This window comes from Salvelinus sp. IW2-2015, unplaced genomic scaffold (assembly GCF_002910315.2).
Source record: "Salvelinus sp. IW2-2015 unplaced genomic scaffold, ASM291031v2 Un_scaffold1817, whole genome shotgun sequence".
Classification (NCBI taxonomy): domain Eukaryota; kingdom Metazoa; phylum Chordata; class Actinopteri; order Salmoniformes; family Salmonidae; genus Salvelinus; species Salvelinus sp. IW2-2015.
The window spans coordinates 170,208-186,870 of record NW_019943190.1 but is presented as its reverse complement, the minus strand read 5'-3'; the positions used below and the strand labels follow the sequence as shown (position 1 = coordinate 186,870).

At 46.9% G+C, this 16,663-nt stretch overlaps 1 protein-coding gene across 1 annotated transcript in view; it reads right to left on the bottom strand.

Moving 5' to 3' along the window:
* Nucleotides 1-406: 406 nt before the first annotated feature.
* Nucleotides 407-16,663, bottom strand: part of LOC112072081 (uncharacterized) — a 19,949-nt gene continuing 3,692 nt past the window's right edge. Inside the window, exons 6-19 of the mRNA XM_024139497.2 lie at nucleotides 15,493-15,573; nucleotides 15,103-15,217; nucleotides 11,253-11,428; nucleotides 10,114-10,335; nucleotides 7,814-8,016; nucleotides 7,470-7,601; nucleotides 7,150-7,287; nucleotides 4,470-4,842; nucleotides 3,837-4,038; nucleotides 3,263-3,620; nucleotides 2,783-2,913; nucleotides 2,460-2,620; nucleotides 1,594-1,816; nucleotides 407-749 (exon numbers count right to left, since the gene is read on the bottom strand). Coding sequence (XP_023995265.1) covers nucleotides 610-749; nucleotides 1,594-1,816; nucleotides 2,460-2,620; nucleotides 2,783-2,913; nucleotides 3,263-3,620; nucleotides 3,837-4,038; nucleotides 4,470-4,842; nucleotides 7,150-7,287; nucleotides 7,470-7,601; nucleotides 7,814-8,016; nucleotides 10,114-10,335; nucleotides 11,253-11,428; nucleotides 15,103-15,217; nucleotides 15,493-15,573 — 2,655 coding nt within the window. The 3' untranslated portion in view covers nucleotides 407-609. The remainder of the gene's footprint in view (nucleotides 750-1,593; nucleotides 1,817-2,459; nucleotides 2,621-2,782; nucleotides 2,914-3,262; nucleotides 3,621-3,836; nucleotides 4,039-4,469; nucleotides 4,843-7,149; nucleotides 7,288-7,469; nucleotides 7,602-7,813; nucleotides 8,017-10,113; nucleotides 10,336-11,252; nucleotides 11,429-15,102; nucleotides 15,218-15,492; nucleotides 15,574-16,663) is intronic.

The window sequence follows — 16,663 nt, the reverse complement described above, 5'->3', positions numbered from 1 at the left end:
TTCTGGGAATGTCCTCGTGTTCTGGGGGAAGTGTCTCTGTTCTGAGGATAATGTCTCTGTCTGAGGAAAATGTCTCTGTTCTGGGGGATAATGTCTCTGTCTGGGATAATGTCTCTGTTCTGGGGGCAGATGTCTCTGTCTGAGGATAATGTCTCTGTCTGGGCGGGAAGATGTCTCTGTTCTGAGGATAATGTCTCTGTTCTGAGGATAAGTCTCTTGTTCTGAGGATAAAGGTGCTCTGTTCTGGGGGAAGATGTCTCTGTCTGGGGGGAAGATGTCTCTGTCCTCCTGGGGGGAAGATCGGGAAATGTCTCTGTTCTTGAGGGGAGATAGTCTTGTCCTGGGGGAAGATGTCTCTGTCCTGGGGGAATGTTGGTCTAAAGATGATGTGACTAGCCGATTGGTCTAAAGATGATGTGACTAGCCGATTGGTCTAAAGATGATGTGACTAGCCGATTGGTCTAAAGAGATACATTCATACTTTGATCAAGGAATAAACAGCCCGTCTCTTTATGAAAGGAATAAACAGCCCGTCTCTTTATGAAAGGAATAAACAGCCCGTCTCTTTATGAAAGGAATAAACAGCCCGTCTCTTTATGAAAGGAAAGTTCATATCCAGCACTTGAACTTGAAGAAGTCCTGCAGATCCTTGTCTTCCACTGATTTCTCATGGATCCCAGCATACACTCTCTTTAGAAGGCTGCTCATGAACTTCCCTTCAAGGATGTCGATGTATTTCTCAAGGCAACCTACACATACAAACAAATAATCACAAACAAACGACACGATCTGATGAGGCTGAAGCATTACCCTTAACATTCACTAATATTATTTATACAATTTAAAGTAGTAAGACTTTTCGAAGAGAATACAGTAAGAGATTGTATTTAAAAAATGACACAAATCCTTCCCTTTTGCGTCTGCCTACTATACAGATGTAGGATCTTAATTTGATCACCCTGTTGCTGGAAATTTGCTGCACCGCAGGAAATGCTAACTTGCAGTGTATTCTAGGTTTAAAAAGGCTTCTCGAGATACTGTATTAAACTTACACTTTCAAATTTCAGCCTTGATTTGACCAAACAAAAAAATGTACGAACCCCTACAAAAATGTTAATTAACTATAATCCTCACAAGAATTCATATTTCCTGTTGCTGCAGAATGATTTTCCTGCTGTGAGAAACTGGTCAAATTAAGATCCTACATCTGCATTTAATTTCTCTTCCAAATGTTCTGTTTCTATATTTTAAAGGCAATGTTCCTGCATTCACGCTAAACACCGACAAAAATGTCGGCTCATCCTAAAATGACCTTCATTTCAACGCAAATCTTCTGCGATACCGCAGCAATACGGATTTAATCCTGCTCTATGGATTGGGACAGAAAAAATGGATGCGAGAACATGGGTCACGAATTATGAGAAAACATCTATAAATCACACCACCGTCTTCTTCATTTGGGTCGTTGGGAGGAAGATGTTGGGTACATTTCTCATTTGGGTCTTGAGCTAAAAAAAAAAGTTTTTAAAAGAACCACTGTATGATCTAAAAAACCATCTGATGTAAGACGGTTCTAATGAAAAGATAACTCACCCAGACCCATGACTTTCCCGTAGGCGATGAGGTTGTGTCCCAGCTCCGGGTGCTCGTAGAGGCCTTGTTTCATCAGGATGCGTACGATCTCTCCAGTGATGAAGGCGTCGTCAAAGTTCTGCTCTGAGACGGGCTTCAGGGGGAACCGACAGTACACCTCTACAGCAGCCAGGGGGTCTGACTCCCCCAGCATCTCTGCCAGCTCAATGTACGCATCGTGGACCTGTTGATCAATCACAGTCCACCAATTCATTCATCAATCTACCAATCAAAATCACATTGTATTTGAAAAGTGTTTACCAATATTCTAGACACCACCTGGACTTAGATAAACATATTCTAGACACCACCTGGACTTAGATAACACCCAGGAGAAAACACAGCTGGGGAGTGCAACAGTTGGAGAGCACAGGAAGAACACTCCAGACTGACCAGTCATTGGATGGAGCCAACAATAACAGGAAGAACACTCCAGACTGACCAGTCATTGGATGGAGCAACAATAACAGGGAAGAACAATAACAGGAAGAACACTCCAGACTGACCAGTCATTGGATGGAGCCAACAATAACAGGAAGAACACTCCAGACTGACCAGTCATTGGATGGAGCCAACAATAACAGGAAGAACACTCCAGACTGACCAGTCATTGGATGGAGCCAACAATAACAGGAAGAACACTCCAGACTGACCAGTCATTGGATGGAGCGCAACCCAATAACAGGAAGAACACTCCAGACTGACCAGTCATTGGATGGAGCCAACAATAACAGGAAGAACACTCCAGACTGACCAGTCATTGGATGAAGCCAACAATAACAAGAACAGCTGTACTAACTGTATAATAACTGATAGTAATATGTGACCTCTGGTGCCATGGTGATGACCTCCTGGTAGAGCTGGCGTGCCTGGTCGTGGCTGTCTGCGGAGCGGGAGAGGGCGCGGGCCAAGCCGAGGCGAGGGGCATGGGATCGACGGTTCAATAGAGCTTTGGGGAGAACGTTGCCACTCTCTGCCACAGCTGACTCTGTAGCCATACAGACACAAACCACAGACAGAGCAATCGGTTCCAAATGGAGCAATACTAAGTAGCCCACACACAGCAAATGACACAATCCATGAAATGAATGTTACTAGGCCAAAGACTGGATACCCGTGAGTGTAATTCCTACCCTGGATGGTAGCCTACCTTCTGTGGGCCCAGGTTTGGCTGGGCTTGGGGAGCAGTCTGGTTTAGACTTGCTGGGGGAGATGAGCTGGGTCTTGGAACTGCTGGGCTTGGCCGGGCCAGGGGTTTTGGCTGTTCCACCTTGCCCCCTGCTGAGTACAAATATAAACTACTTGGATCAGGGTTGGGCTCAATTTCCATTTCAATTAAAACAATTCAGACTGGAATTTCAGTATACTTCCTGAATGGACTGAATTTAAATATAATTTTACTCAACCCTGACTGGGAAAACTAATGATAGATAAAACAACACGTGTCCAAAAGCATGTCGTTCCCATTCCTTGGAATACCTCTCTCATTAGGCCGTGTTCTACGTCAAATACTGAAAGCCTTCAAAGCAGGCAGAAGAAGGCATTTACAGTCAGGGGAGGTGCACCAACAGAAATCAGCCACTGTGTAATATTTATGCTCTCCAACACGTCTAAAGTCTATCTGACTGACCTGGCTGGAGAGACAGTGCTTTTGGCTGGAGGGGCAGTAGAGGGGGTGTTTTTGGCAGTAGGGGCAGTAGAGGGGGTGTTTTTGGCCGGAGGGGCAGTAGAGGGGGTGTTTTTGGCTGGAGGGGCAGTAGAGGGGGTGTTTTTGGCTGGAGGGGCAGTCTTGCCTCCTCTTGTGGGGTTCTTGGCTGCAGCCGCAGTGCCCCCTCTAGCAGGACCTCCCATGCCACGCCCACATCCTCTCCCGGCAGCCACTGCAGTGTCAGAAGGACCAGAGCCACTCCCGCCCGCTCCCTGGCTGGCTGTCTCCTTGACTGCCTTCTCCTTGTCTGCTGCCAGCCTGTCCTGCCACCACTGCTGCTCTGAGGGAGGGGGAGGGATGGCACAAGGCTCAGTTGCATATATCAACGTGCGCACGCACGCACACACACACACACACACACACACACACACACACACACACACACACACACACACTTCATTAATCCCCCCCCCCCCCCCCCACACACACACACAGTCTTCTTTCATTACACACAGAAGCATGTACACACACACACACACACACACTATTCTCTTACTGGTGAGCTGTGTGGGTGTCTCTCCGCTCTGAGGCTTGTCCTCCAGTTCGATGCTTGCCTGGAAGCTGAGGCAGGCGTTGGCATTGGCTCCTTCTGATCTCTGGGAGCCGTGATCGTTGTCACACTGAGCCAGCTGGGCCAGCCCCAGGAGACACAGCGCGTGGCTGTCACGAGGAGTCGTTACCACGGCAACCTGGCAGACCTGGACACCACAGTTTGTTTTGTATGCAACACACCAACGATCACAGTCAATCAAAAGATCAAGATCAAAGTCACTGCGAGGGGAAAATATGAATGTATGCAAAACTCGCTGAGATATTGCCCCAAAAAAATATGAGACGACACCACACAGATCCAGGATCAGATGACTCTACCCTCAATCTTATTCTGGGGATGGAAGAATATCTGATGCTGTATCAGTAGGTAGGGCAACGTTTCCCAAATCATGTCCTGAAGACCCAAAGGGCTATTTCTTTTTTTTTGCACAGCGCACAACAACTAATTCATATAGTCAAAGCTTGATGATAAATAGATTTATAGATGATTTAATTCAGCATGTGTACCACTTGGGGTCCCCAGGACCGAGTTTGGGAAACACTGGGTTAGGGTCAACTTCTTCCTCTTCAGTCTAACCTTCTCCTGCATGTCCAGCAGCTCCCTGCAGGCGGGGATGGAGGTGAGGCGGATCAGACCTGTGAGAGCCTGACACCTCTTGACTACCCAGGCCTGTCTCTCCGTCTCTCCCTGCTTGCCCTGACCCTGGGTCAACTCAGCAGCCTGTCTCTCCGTCTCTCCCTGCTTGCCCTGACCCTGGGTCAACTCAGCAGCCTGTCTCTCCGTCTCTCCCTGCTTGCCCTGACCCTGGGTCAACCCAGCAGCCTTCTTTTGCCGAATGAGGCTCTGGAGGAGGGCAAAGTGGGCATCCAGCAACACCCACTCCAGCTGCTGGGACACCTCGTCCCGACACACGCACCGACACACACCGCGCGCTGCCAGCACCACAACACTGTTTCGGGGTAAAGGAAGATGGGCACACACACACACACACACACACACACACACACACACACACACACACACACACACACACACACACACACACACACACACACACATTAAGACAGAGACAGACCAGAATTGATCTAGTTTCCTGCATATATACTTAAATTCTGTCCTCAACAGAGGTAGAAGTGTGGATAAAAAACAGCCAGTATCTGGTGTGACCACCATTAGCCTCATGCAGCGTGACACATCTCCTTTGCATAGAGTATTTTATTTATTTCACCTTTGTTTAACCAGGTAGGCCAGTTGAGAACAAGTTCTCATTTACAACTGCGACCTGGCCAAGATAAAGCAATGCAGTGCGACAAAAACAACAACACAGAGTTACACATAAACAATGTAAAGTCAATAACACAATAGAAAAATGTATGTACAGAGTGTGCAAATGTAGAAGAGTAGGGCGGTACGGCAATAAATAGGCCATAGAGGCGAAATAATTACAATTTAGCATTAATACTGGAGTGATAGATGTGCAGATGATGATGTGCAAGTAGAGATACTGGGGTGCAAAAGAGCAAGAGGATAAGTAACAATATGGGGATGAGGTAGTTGGGTGGGCTATTTACATATTGGCTGTGTACAGGTACAGTGATCGGTAAGCTGCTCTGACAGCTGATGCTTAAAGTTAGAGAGGGAGATATAAGACTCCAACTTCAGGGATTTTTGCAGTTCGTTCCAGTCATTGGCAGCAGAGAACTGGAAGGAAAGGCGGCCAAAGGAGGAGTTGGCTTTGGGGATGACCAGTGAAATATACCTGCTGGAGCGCGTGGTACGGGTGGGTGTTGCTATGGTGACCAGTGAGCTGAGATAAGGCGGGGCTTTACCTAGCATAGATTTATAGATGACCTGGAGCCAGTGGGTTTGGCTATGAATATGTAGTGAGGGCCAGCCAACGAGAGCATACAGGTCGCAGTGGTGGGTAGTATATGTGGCTTTGGTGACAAAACGGATGGCACTGTGATAAACTTATCTATCAGGCTGTTGATTGTGGCCTGTGGAATGTTGTTCCCCCATCCTCTTCAATGGCTGTGTGAAGTTGCTGGATATTGGCGGGAACTGGAACACGCTGTCGTACAAGTCGATCCAGAGCATCCCAAACATGCTCAATGGGTGACATCTCTGGTGAGTATGCAGGCCATGGAAGAACTGGGTGATTTTCAGCTTCCAAGAATTGTGTACAGATCCTTGTGACACGGGGCTGTGCATTATCGTGTTGAAACATGAGGTGATGACGGCAGATGAATGGCACAACAATGGGCCTCAGGATCTCTTCACAGTATCCCTGTGCATTCAAATTGCCATTGATAAAATGCTATTGTGTTTGTTGTCCGTAACTTATACCTGCCCCATACCATAACCCCACCTTGGGGCACTCTGTTCACAACGTTGACATCAGCAAACCGCTCGCCCACACAACACCATACATGCTGTCTGCCATCTGCACGGTACAGTTGAAACTGGGATTAATCCGTGAAGAGAACACTTCTCCAGCGTGCCAGTGGCCCTCAAAGGTGAGCATTTGCCCACCGAAGTCGGTTACGACGCCGAACTGCAGTCAGGTCAAGACCCTGGTGAGGACGACAAGCATGCAGATGAGCTTCCCTGAGATGGTTTCTGACAGTTTGTGGAGAAATTCTTCAGTTGTCCAAACCCACAGTTTCATCAGCTGTCCGGGTGGCTGTTCTCAGACAATACCACAGGTGAAGAAGCTGGATGTGGAGGTCCTTGGTTGATGTGGTTACATGTGGTCTGCGGTTGTGAGACCGGTTGGACGTGCAGCCAAATTCTCTAAAACGAGGTGGCTTATGGTAGAGAAATTAACATTAAATTATTTGGCAACAGCTCTGGTGGACATTACTGCAGTCACCATGCCAATTGCAAGCTCCCTCAAAACATGAGACATCTGTGTTATTGTGTTGTGTGACAAAACTGCACATTTTAGAGTGGCCTTTTATTGTCCCCAGCACAAGGTGCACCTATGTAATGATCATGCTGTTTAATCAGCAGGTGGATGGATTGTCTTGGCAAAGAAGAAATGTTCACTAACAGGGATGGAAACACATTTATGCACAACATTTTAGAGAAAAAAGCTTTTTTGTGCATATGAAATATTTCTGGAATTTAAAAAAAATACTTTAGCTCACGAAGCATGGGACCAACACTTGCGTTTTATATCTTAGTTCAGTATACATAGAGACTTGGCGAGACAGATGAAAAGAGATTTGAACCAGGCAAGCAATATAAAACTCACGTGTGATAGACCTGCTCTGCGCTCATTGGCTTCTGAGAGAGAGTGTTCTTCTGTTGGAGGGCACCAAGGGTGAGGCAGCCACGCAGGAACTGTGTTCTCACACTGGACAGAGGGTCTGTCACGCTCTGCTCCAAACCACTGAGTTCATGTCACGGCAGGAAAAAAGGGGACCTTAAGCTTACAAAGAAACACTGACTGCACATCATGTAGAAGTCCACTTAAGGAAGTCTGGAAATCAAGCTACTCTCTCTCGATCCCGATCTCTCTGTCTTGGGCACGCACGCACGCACGCACGCACGCACGCACGCACACACACACACCTGTAGTTGTTCTCCGTGTTGCAGTACTGTGCTATAACATGCTCCAGGCCTTGTTGTAAAAACAGGGCTGCCTCCTTCTCCACAGCCTCTGAGGCTTCCTCCTGTAGCAGTAGAGCCAGACCTGTGAAGAACCTGCCCACACACACACACACACACACACACACACACACACACACACACACACGTTCAAGAGTTGCCTATCCGTGGCAATGTGACCAATAGGGCCAACCCAGGTATCCTGCATGCTACAGATTTGTCGTAGCCCACTGAGCTAAAGCTCAGGAGTTAAAGCAAGTCTGGTTCCCAGAACCAACTGCGTTAAACATACTACAGCGTGTGCTGACCTAAGTGCTGGCTGTGAGGGCCGCAGGGCCAGCCCGGTCTGCAGGTGCTGCAGTGCCTCCGTGTTCCTCTTCTGCAGCAGCAGCATACGCCCCACGTGGAGATTGTACTCCCAGAAGTCCTGGTTCAGCGACCAGGCATCCAGGTACTTCAGCAGGGCCCGGTGAATACAGCTCTCTTCGTCCCCAACGCCCGCACTGCCATCCTGAGGTACAAGGGGAGGAACGTCAACCCCCGCAGTCTGGGTCTGCACCAAGAGCGCTCAAACGTAGTCTTGAACTAACAGATCGGTCTGTTCTATAATTCATTTGAATAGGGGCTGTTCCTCCGGGAGCCAGCCAGGTCGACTGATCTCTGTGTGCCACTCTACTTACTCTAAGATCAATGAGTGAGAGATCAAAGCCGTTCAGAGGCCCTTCACAGGCTGTTCAAATGTCACACATCAACTGGGTTCCACGTCCATTGGACGTCTCTCTGACATTATATAGAGACACATAGATTCAGCTCAATGGTCCCTACCTAGTCCCTGATACTAGAATACCTAGTCCCTGATACTAGAATACCTAGTCCCTGACACTAGAACACCTAGTCCCTGATACTAGAAACCTAGTCCCTGATACTAGAATACCTAGTCCCTGATACTAGAATACCTAGTCCCTGATACTGAAATACCTAGTCCCTATCCCTGACACTAGAACACCTAGTCCCTAGTTACTATCCCTGATACTAGATACCTAGTCCCTGATACTAGAATACCTAGTCCCTGAACTAGAATACCTAGTCCCCCTAGATACTAAGAACTACCTAGTCCCTAGTCCCTGATACTAGAAATACCTAGTCCCCTGATACTAGAATACATATTCCCTGACACTAGAATAACGATAACAAACTAGTCCCTAGTCCCTGATACTAGAATACCTAGTCCCTATACTAGAAGTACCTAGTCCCTGAACTAGAATACCTAGTCCTGATACTAGGAATACCTAGTCCCTAGTCCCTGATACTAGAATACCTAGTCCCTGATACTAGAATACCTAGTCCTAGTCCCTGATACTAGAAACCTAGTCCCTGATACTAGAATACCTATCCCTGACACTAGAATACCTAGTCCCTAGTCCTGATACTAGAATACCTAGTCCCTGACACTAGATACCTAGCCTAGTCCCTGATACTAGAATACCTAGTCCCTGATACTAGAATACCTAGTCCCTAGTCCCTGATACTAGAATACCTAGTCCCTGACACTAGAATACCTAGTCCCTTGATACTAGAATACCTAGTCCCTGATACTAGAATACCTAAGTCCCTGATACTAGAATACCTAGTCCCTGATACTAGAATACCTAGTCCCTAGCCCTGATACTAGATACCTATCCCTGACATGAGAATACCTAGTCCCTGATACTATGATATAAACCTAGTCCCTGATACTAGAATACCTAGTCCCTAATACTAGAATACCTAGTCCTGATACTAGAATACCTAGTCCCTGAACTAGAATACCTAGTCCCTGATACTAGACTTACTAGTCCCTGATACTAGAATACCTAGTCCCTGAACTAAATACCTAGTCCTGATACTAGAATACCTAGTCCCTATGATACTAGAATACCTAGTCCCTGATACTAGAATACCTAGTCCCTGATACTAGAATACCTAGTCCCTGATACTAGAATACCTAGTCCTAACTAGAATACAGTCCTCTGATACTAGAATACCTAGTCCCTGATACTAGAATACCTAGTCCTAGTCCTGATACTAGAATACCTAGTCCCTGATACTAGATACTTCCCTGAACTAGAATACCTAGTCCCTAGTCCCTGATACTAGAATACCTAGCCCTGAACTAGAATACCTAGTCCTGATACGTAGAAATACCTAGTCCCTAGTCCCTGATACTAGAAATACCTAGTCCCTGATACTAGAATACCTAGTCCCTGATACTAGAATACCTAGTCCCTGATACTAGAATACCTAGTCCCTGATACTAGAATACCTAGTTTTTCTTGCCCCTTTTTTTGGAGAAAGATTATTAGACCAATTGAAATTATATTGAGTAAAAGTATTTATTGGTTGTCTTTAATATGAGAAAATGTAATGACGGTTATCGGTTGATATCTTGGAGAATTTTTTTATTTTTATATATTTTTTCAGATTGGAAAGTTGTGTCATTAGATTAGGGGTGGGTATGTTGTCGCAAGCAATTCTGGCAGCGGGGAAAAAATGGGGTCCCTGCTTAAAAAGGTTTGAACACCACTTTCTCAATATATATCTTTGTAATTGTATGTACGGTGTCTCTGACCTTGCCTGCCTTCTTGGAGAGGAAGATGAACAGGGTCTGGATGTAGTCTGCCTTGCCCGACTGGCCCTGCTCTTTCAACTGGTGGTACTCTGTGTCCAGGGCCTGTAGCTGGTTCTCCAGGGTAGGCGTGCCAGGGAAGCCATGCAGCTTACACACAGCCAGGATGTCATCCTGACGCGCCGTGGACTTGGCACTGCTGAGGTCCTCAACGTCCCCGTCAGCCTGGAGGAGGAAACAGAAGAAGAAGAAAATCCACCGAGTCATACACATATTCAAATTGGTCACGTTCTGGAGTAAAGGGCGCGTTATACAGGAACAGGGTTTGGTAGGTTATTTTCTAAATGTAAACCATTACAGTTACGAGTTACTTGTCCAAAATAGTAATCAGTAACCTACCTTTTGGATTAATCAAACTCAGTAGTGTAATCTGATTAGTTTCGGTCAGTGACGACCCGTTATTCAGGGCAGCCTGTTTCGAGCCCCACATTTTGTGGGGGGGCTTACCTGTTTTGCATGTTATTTTGGCATTAATACGTGTCATATATCAGATTGAAAACAATGTAAAAATATATATATAATTGAGTTAATAAAGCTGCATACAAACATGGTCTCTTTCTTGTTTTCTTGAGTAAAGCAGCTCCAAAATGCAGGTGTTTCAGCCTAGCTCAGTGCTTTCTGTGGTCGTGGGGCAACCAGCGGAAAATACGGAACGTTGCACCGTGATTGGTGCCCATCCAGGAAGGCACAAGGTCATTGGCCACAGATAAAATGTCAATTCACGTTCATGTACAGCAGCTTTGATTGGACTGATCTTGTCAACATCTTACTTTCAAAATTTTAGCTAGCAGTCATCATCATGAATCAAGTCGACAATCTACTGGCAAATAATTTTCAATCTTTGTCATATGAAGAGAAATTATGAAGAGAAATTATAGATAAAATGTATCGGTGCTCATCGGCCATTGGACATAAACATTACACAACAAGTTGGAAATCGCAAATTCAACAATGAGTTGTTTGGCCTTGCGATAGACTAACGTCCTGTCCAGGGGGCTGTAAATCAAGCTGCTTCACGCTACAGAATTAGGAGATTGGCCCATAGGGCAGCAGCCTTTCTGGCTTGGCCAAGGCTTACTTACTTTCCTCCTCAGTCCGTACATCTCTGCTGCATAGTGTTGCTCCTCCAGGGCCAGCCCCAGGAAGAAGTGGAGTCTGGGGTCTCGTGGCTTCAGCTTGATGGCTGAGGCATAATAGACAGCAGCCTGCTCCAGACAGTCCAGAGGAGACTGACCATCCTCATACTGCAGCAGGTCACCTGGGTAGGTCCGGTACACACACACACACACACACACACACACACACACACACACACACACACACACACACACACACACACACACACACACACACACGATGAGGAAAAGGGTATTCCGTGCCAGCCTCATTTTTACTTTTACTTATGAAAGATTGCCTGCCTCTTTTTGCATGAAATATTCAATCGGTGTAAATTGCTTCTGCAATATCAACCCTTATCTGTCACTTTACATTGTTGTCAGGCCCTTTGCGTCCCAGAGGAAAATAAAGAGCTTCTATTTTAACACACATGACGGATGTATCGCCACCGCTCCTGTTGTTTTACAGCCTTTTACACTCTAGAACAATCTAAGCCTCTCTCCCTAACTATGGCTTCATAGCACTGACACACACAAAGGGTCGTTCCACCTCAAAAAGCACAAGAAAGAGGATTTGGACACCCACCATCTCAGATTGGTCTAAAACTGTTTCTGTAGTGAGAAAAAAAAATGTGATTAGTAACCCTGCAATATTATTTTGTTGGAATATAATTTGATCTCTGAGAAATTAAGATAATTGATTGCATGCAAATTGGCCATTTTAATGTATAGGATTCATTTAATAGTCAATAAATATATTACCTAACATTCCAATTGGGACCAAACTTTTTTATAACAATGAGTAAGACATGAAACCCACTGGGCAAGGATGTCAATTCAATGTCTATTCCACAGTGGTTCAACATAATTGAATTGAAATGACGTGGAAACAACGTTGATTGAACCAGTGTGTTCCCAGTGAGAAGCCACCCACAGAACCCCCCCCTACACCAACAACGAGTACACAGTAAGGAACCCAATATGTAATTTAGTCATTTGAGTAAACTATCCCTTTAGCTTCAGGATTCTTAAAGAAAGAAATAAAACACCTAATAGCAGGAACAGCACCATCTAGTGGTCAGAACCCGGAAATATCAGGATGTAGGACCTAACAACATAAACATAACATCACCGAATTCATTGAGAATACATTACATAGTATGAAGAAACAATACTCCAAGCAGCAGCTTCATACTACTAGTATAGATAACTGATACTGTATACTGGTTGTTGGGGTGGGATTGGTGTGGGGCGTCCGTGGGTGGCTTTTCAAAAAAAATTGGGATTCCTCATGTCTTACTGATTGTTAGAAACAAGTTTGGTCACAATTGGATGTTAGGTAATATATTCATTATATTATATGAATCCTATACATTAAAATGGCAATCAATTAGCTTAATTTCTTCAAAGATCAAATTACATTATTTTATTTTTTTTACCCCATTTTCGTGGTAGTCAATTGTTTAGTAGTTACTATCTTGTCACATCGCTACAACTCCCGTACGGAGTTGGGAGAGACGAAGGTCGAAAGCCATGCGTCCTCCGAAACACAACCCAACCAAGCCGCACTGCTTCTTAACACAGCGCGCATCCAACCCGGAAGCCAGCCGCACCAATGTGTCGGAGGAAACACCGTGCACCTGGCGACCTGGTTAGCGCGCACTGCGCCCGGCCCGCCGCAGGAGTCGCTAGTGCGCGATGAGACAAGGATATCCCTACCGGCCATAAGCCTCCCTAACCCGTACGACGCTAGGCCAATTGTGCATCGCCCCACGGACCTCCCGGTCGCGGTCGGCTGCGACAGAGCCTGGGCGCGAACCCAGAGTCTCTGGTGGCACAGCTAGCGCTGCGATGCAGTGCCCTAGACCACTGCACCACCCGGGAGGCCGATTAAATTGACATTTCAACAAATAATGTTGCAGGAATGCTCATTTGATCTGTTTCTACGACAGAAAAGATTTCAGAAAAATCTGAGATGGTCGGTGTCATAGCTGCTGAATTACATGGAAGTGACCGCAGTGGACTGACCCCAAGTGGAATGCCCCAGTGGACTGACCCCAGTGGACTGACCCCAGTGGAATGACCCCAGTGGAATGACCCCCAGTGGACTGACCCCAAATGGACTGACCCCAGTGGACTGACCCAGTGGAATGACCGCCAGTGGACTGACCCGTGGACTGACCCAAGTGGATGCCCCAGTGGGACTGACCCAGTGGACTGACCCGTGGAATGACCCAGTGAAATGACCCCAGTGGACTGGACCCATGAATGACCCAGTGGAATGACCCAGTGGACTGACAAGTGGAATGACCCCAGTGGACTGACCCCAGTGGACTGACCCAGTGGAATGACCCCAGTGGAACTGACACCCAGTGGACTGACCCAGTGGGACTGACCCCCAAGTGGAATGACCCAGTGGAACTGACCCAGTGGAATGACACCAGTGGACTGACCCAGTGGAATGACACCAGTGGACTGACCTCCCAGTGGAATGACACCAGTGGAATGACCAGTGGAATGACCCAAGTGGACTGACCCCAGTGGAATACCCCAGTGGACCGACCCAGTGGAATGACCCAAGTGGACTGGACCCCAGTGGAACTGTGAATGAACCGCCCAGTGGAATCCCGTTGATCCCAGTGGACCGACCTCAGGATGGACAGTCATGACCACCAGTGATGACCATGGCTGACCCCAGTGGACTGGACCAAGATCCCCGTGGAATGACCCCAAGTTGAATGACCCGCAGTGGACTCCTGACCCAGATGGGGGAACTGACCCCAGTGGAAAACCCGTGTGACCAGAGAACTGACCCAGTGCGGAACCCTGAACACAGTGGAATGACCCCAGTGGACGACCCCAGTAGAATGAACCCAGAGTGGATGAACCCCAAGTGGGAACTGGACCCCGTGGGAACCTTACCCCAGTTGGACACCTGGATACCCCAGTGGATGACGCCAGTGGAATGAACCCAGATCGATGACTGCCCAGTGGAAACTGAACCCCAGTGTAGATGACCAGTGGGAACTACGCCCAGTGGAACCGACCCCAGTGAAGAACTCCAGTGGAATGACCCCAGTGGAATGACCCCAGTGGAATGACCCCAGTGGACCGACCCCAGTGGAATGACCCCAGTGGAATGACCCCAGTGGAATGACCCCAGTGGACTGACCCCAGTAGAATGACCCCAAAGCCACACGTTCTAAATGAATAATCAGCACGATAGAAAAGAGGAAACTGGTGTTTGTTTCCAAGACTTCTTGCACTTTGAACTCTGAAAGACCCTTTACTGTTCCTCATTAAAGACCATCATGGAAGACTGTTTAAGGTGGCTTTGAATTGTTTTTGGAATTACATCCCTTTTCCCGCTGGATTTCTTCCAGGTCGCCGAATCTAACTGTCTGTCACAGAGTCTGTATTAGAAGAGCAAGCACACTGTATATGTTCAACACATGACCTGGTACAGACACACCGCTTGGGCTCAACTTTGTGAGTTTTAAGGATTCGATTTCAGAATGAGGACCAACGAGTCCTCATTCAACGCTTCTCTGATGTCACTTCTCAGAGTCAGTGATTAGTCAGGAACAAGTGAACAAAAAAAAGACAAACAGTAACTTGAGTGTCCTGCATCATGTCTGGATAGGCCCTTGACGCTAATGCTAACTAGCCTCTCTTCATGAATTTTTCAATAAGCAAGGCTAATTCGCTATGCTAACGCTAACTAGCCTCTCTTTGTGTATTTTTCCAATGGGCAAGGCTAATCCGCTATGCTCACAGAGGTTTGGCTTAGATGCGTTGGATGGAAACTCTTACCGACCTGGTTTGGGCAGACGCTCTCTGTAGAGTTTCAGATTGTCTTGGGCCAGGGAACACAGATTATCGACACTATCCTGTCCTATTGCCTTTTGTAGTCTCTTCTCCCAGTTATGCACCTGTGGAGAACAAAGGAAATATCCTCACTTATGCAGAATGAATGATGCTTCATCAGCAACACAATAGCAGAGAATCTATCTAATCAGATGACAAAGGTTTGAACAATCTTAGCAACAACGATGATAGCGAATAGAGCAAGATATGAAAACTAGGCAACGCTTTACAATATTTCAGTTCTCTGTAGGACATAAATTATGTAAATACCTAGTATCAGTGAGTAATCTATAACTAGAGTGTAAACCTCTATCATATGTATGTAAAGTGCTCTTATTACCTCCAAGGTGTGTTTGGTCTCTATCTCCAAGCAGGTCGAGGATGCAAAATGCTTCTTGTACCAGCTTGTCTCAGTGACGTCCTGAAAGAAAGGTACATTTAAAGCTGAAATCCACATAAGAGGAAACTGTGCCACTATTCAACCCAGCACATACAGTATGTTATGTTATTGTTTTTGTTTTGATGGAGAGGATGAGGAGGAGAGGATGAGGAGGGGAGGAGGAGAGGATAGGAGGAGAGGATGACAGGAGGAAGTAGGAATGAGGGAGTGAGAAGGAAGGTGAGGAGGAAGAGGATGGGGAGAGGATAGGAAGCGGATGAGGAAGGAGAGAGGAGGAGGAAGGAGATAAGCATACATGGGGTGGGCAGGGTAGCTAGTGGTTAGAGACAGGTAGCCTAGTGGTTAGAGCAGGTAGCCTAGTGGTTAGAGAGCATATGGTAGCCTAGTGGATAGAGCAGGTAGCCTAGTGGTTAGAGACAGTAGCCTAGTGGTTAGAGCAGGTTAGGCCTAGTGGTTAGAGCAGTAGCTAGTTGGTTAGAGCAGGTAGCCTAGTGGTTTAGAGACAGGTAGCTAGTGGTTAGAGACAGGTAGCCAGTGGTTAGAGCAGGTAGCCTAGTGGTTAGAGCAGGTAGCCTAGTGGTTAGAGACAGGTAGCCTAGTGGTTAGAGGACAGGTAGCCTAGTGGTTAGAGCAGGTAGCCTAGCGGTTAGAGCAGGTAGCCTAGTGGTTAGAGACAGGTAGCCTAGTGGTTAGAGCAGGCTAGCCTAGTGGTTAGAGACAGGTAGCCTAGTGGTTAGAGGGTGCTAGTGGTAGAGCAGGTAGCCTAGTGGTTAGAGCAGGTAGCCTAGTGGTTAGAGCAGGTAGCCTAGTGGTTAGAGCCAGGTAGCCTAGTGGTTAGAGACAGGTAGCCTAGTGGTTAGAGCAGGTAGCCTAGACGGTAGAGAGGTAGTCCTAGGCGTTAGAAAAGGTAGCCTAGTGGTTAGAGCAGTAGCCTACGCTGGTTAGACGCAGGTAGCCTAGTGGTTAGAGCCAGGTAGCCTAGTGGTTAGAGCAGGTAGCCTAGTGGTTAGGCAGGTAGCCTAGTGGTTAGAGCAGGTAGCCTAGCGGTTAGGTGCGGAGAGCAGTAGCCTAGGGTTTTAGAGCAGGTATCCTAGTGGTTAGAGCAAGGTAT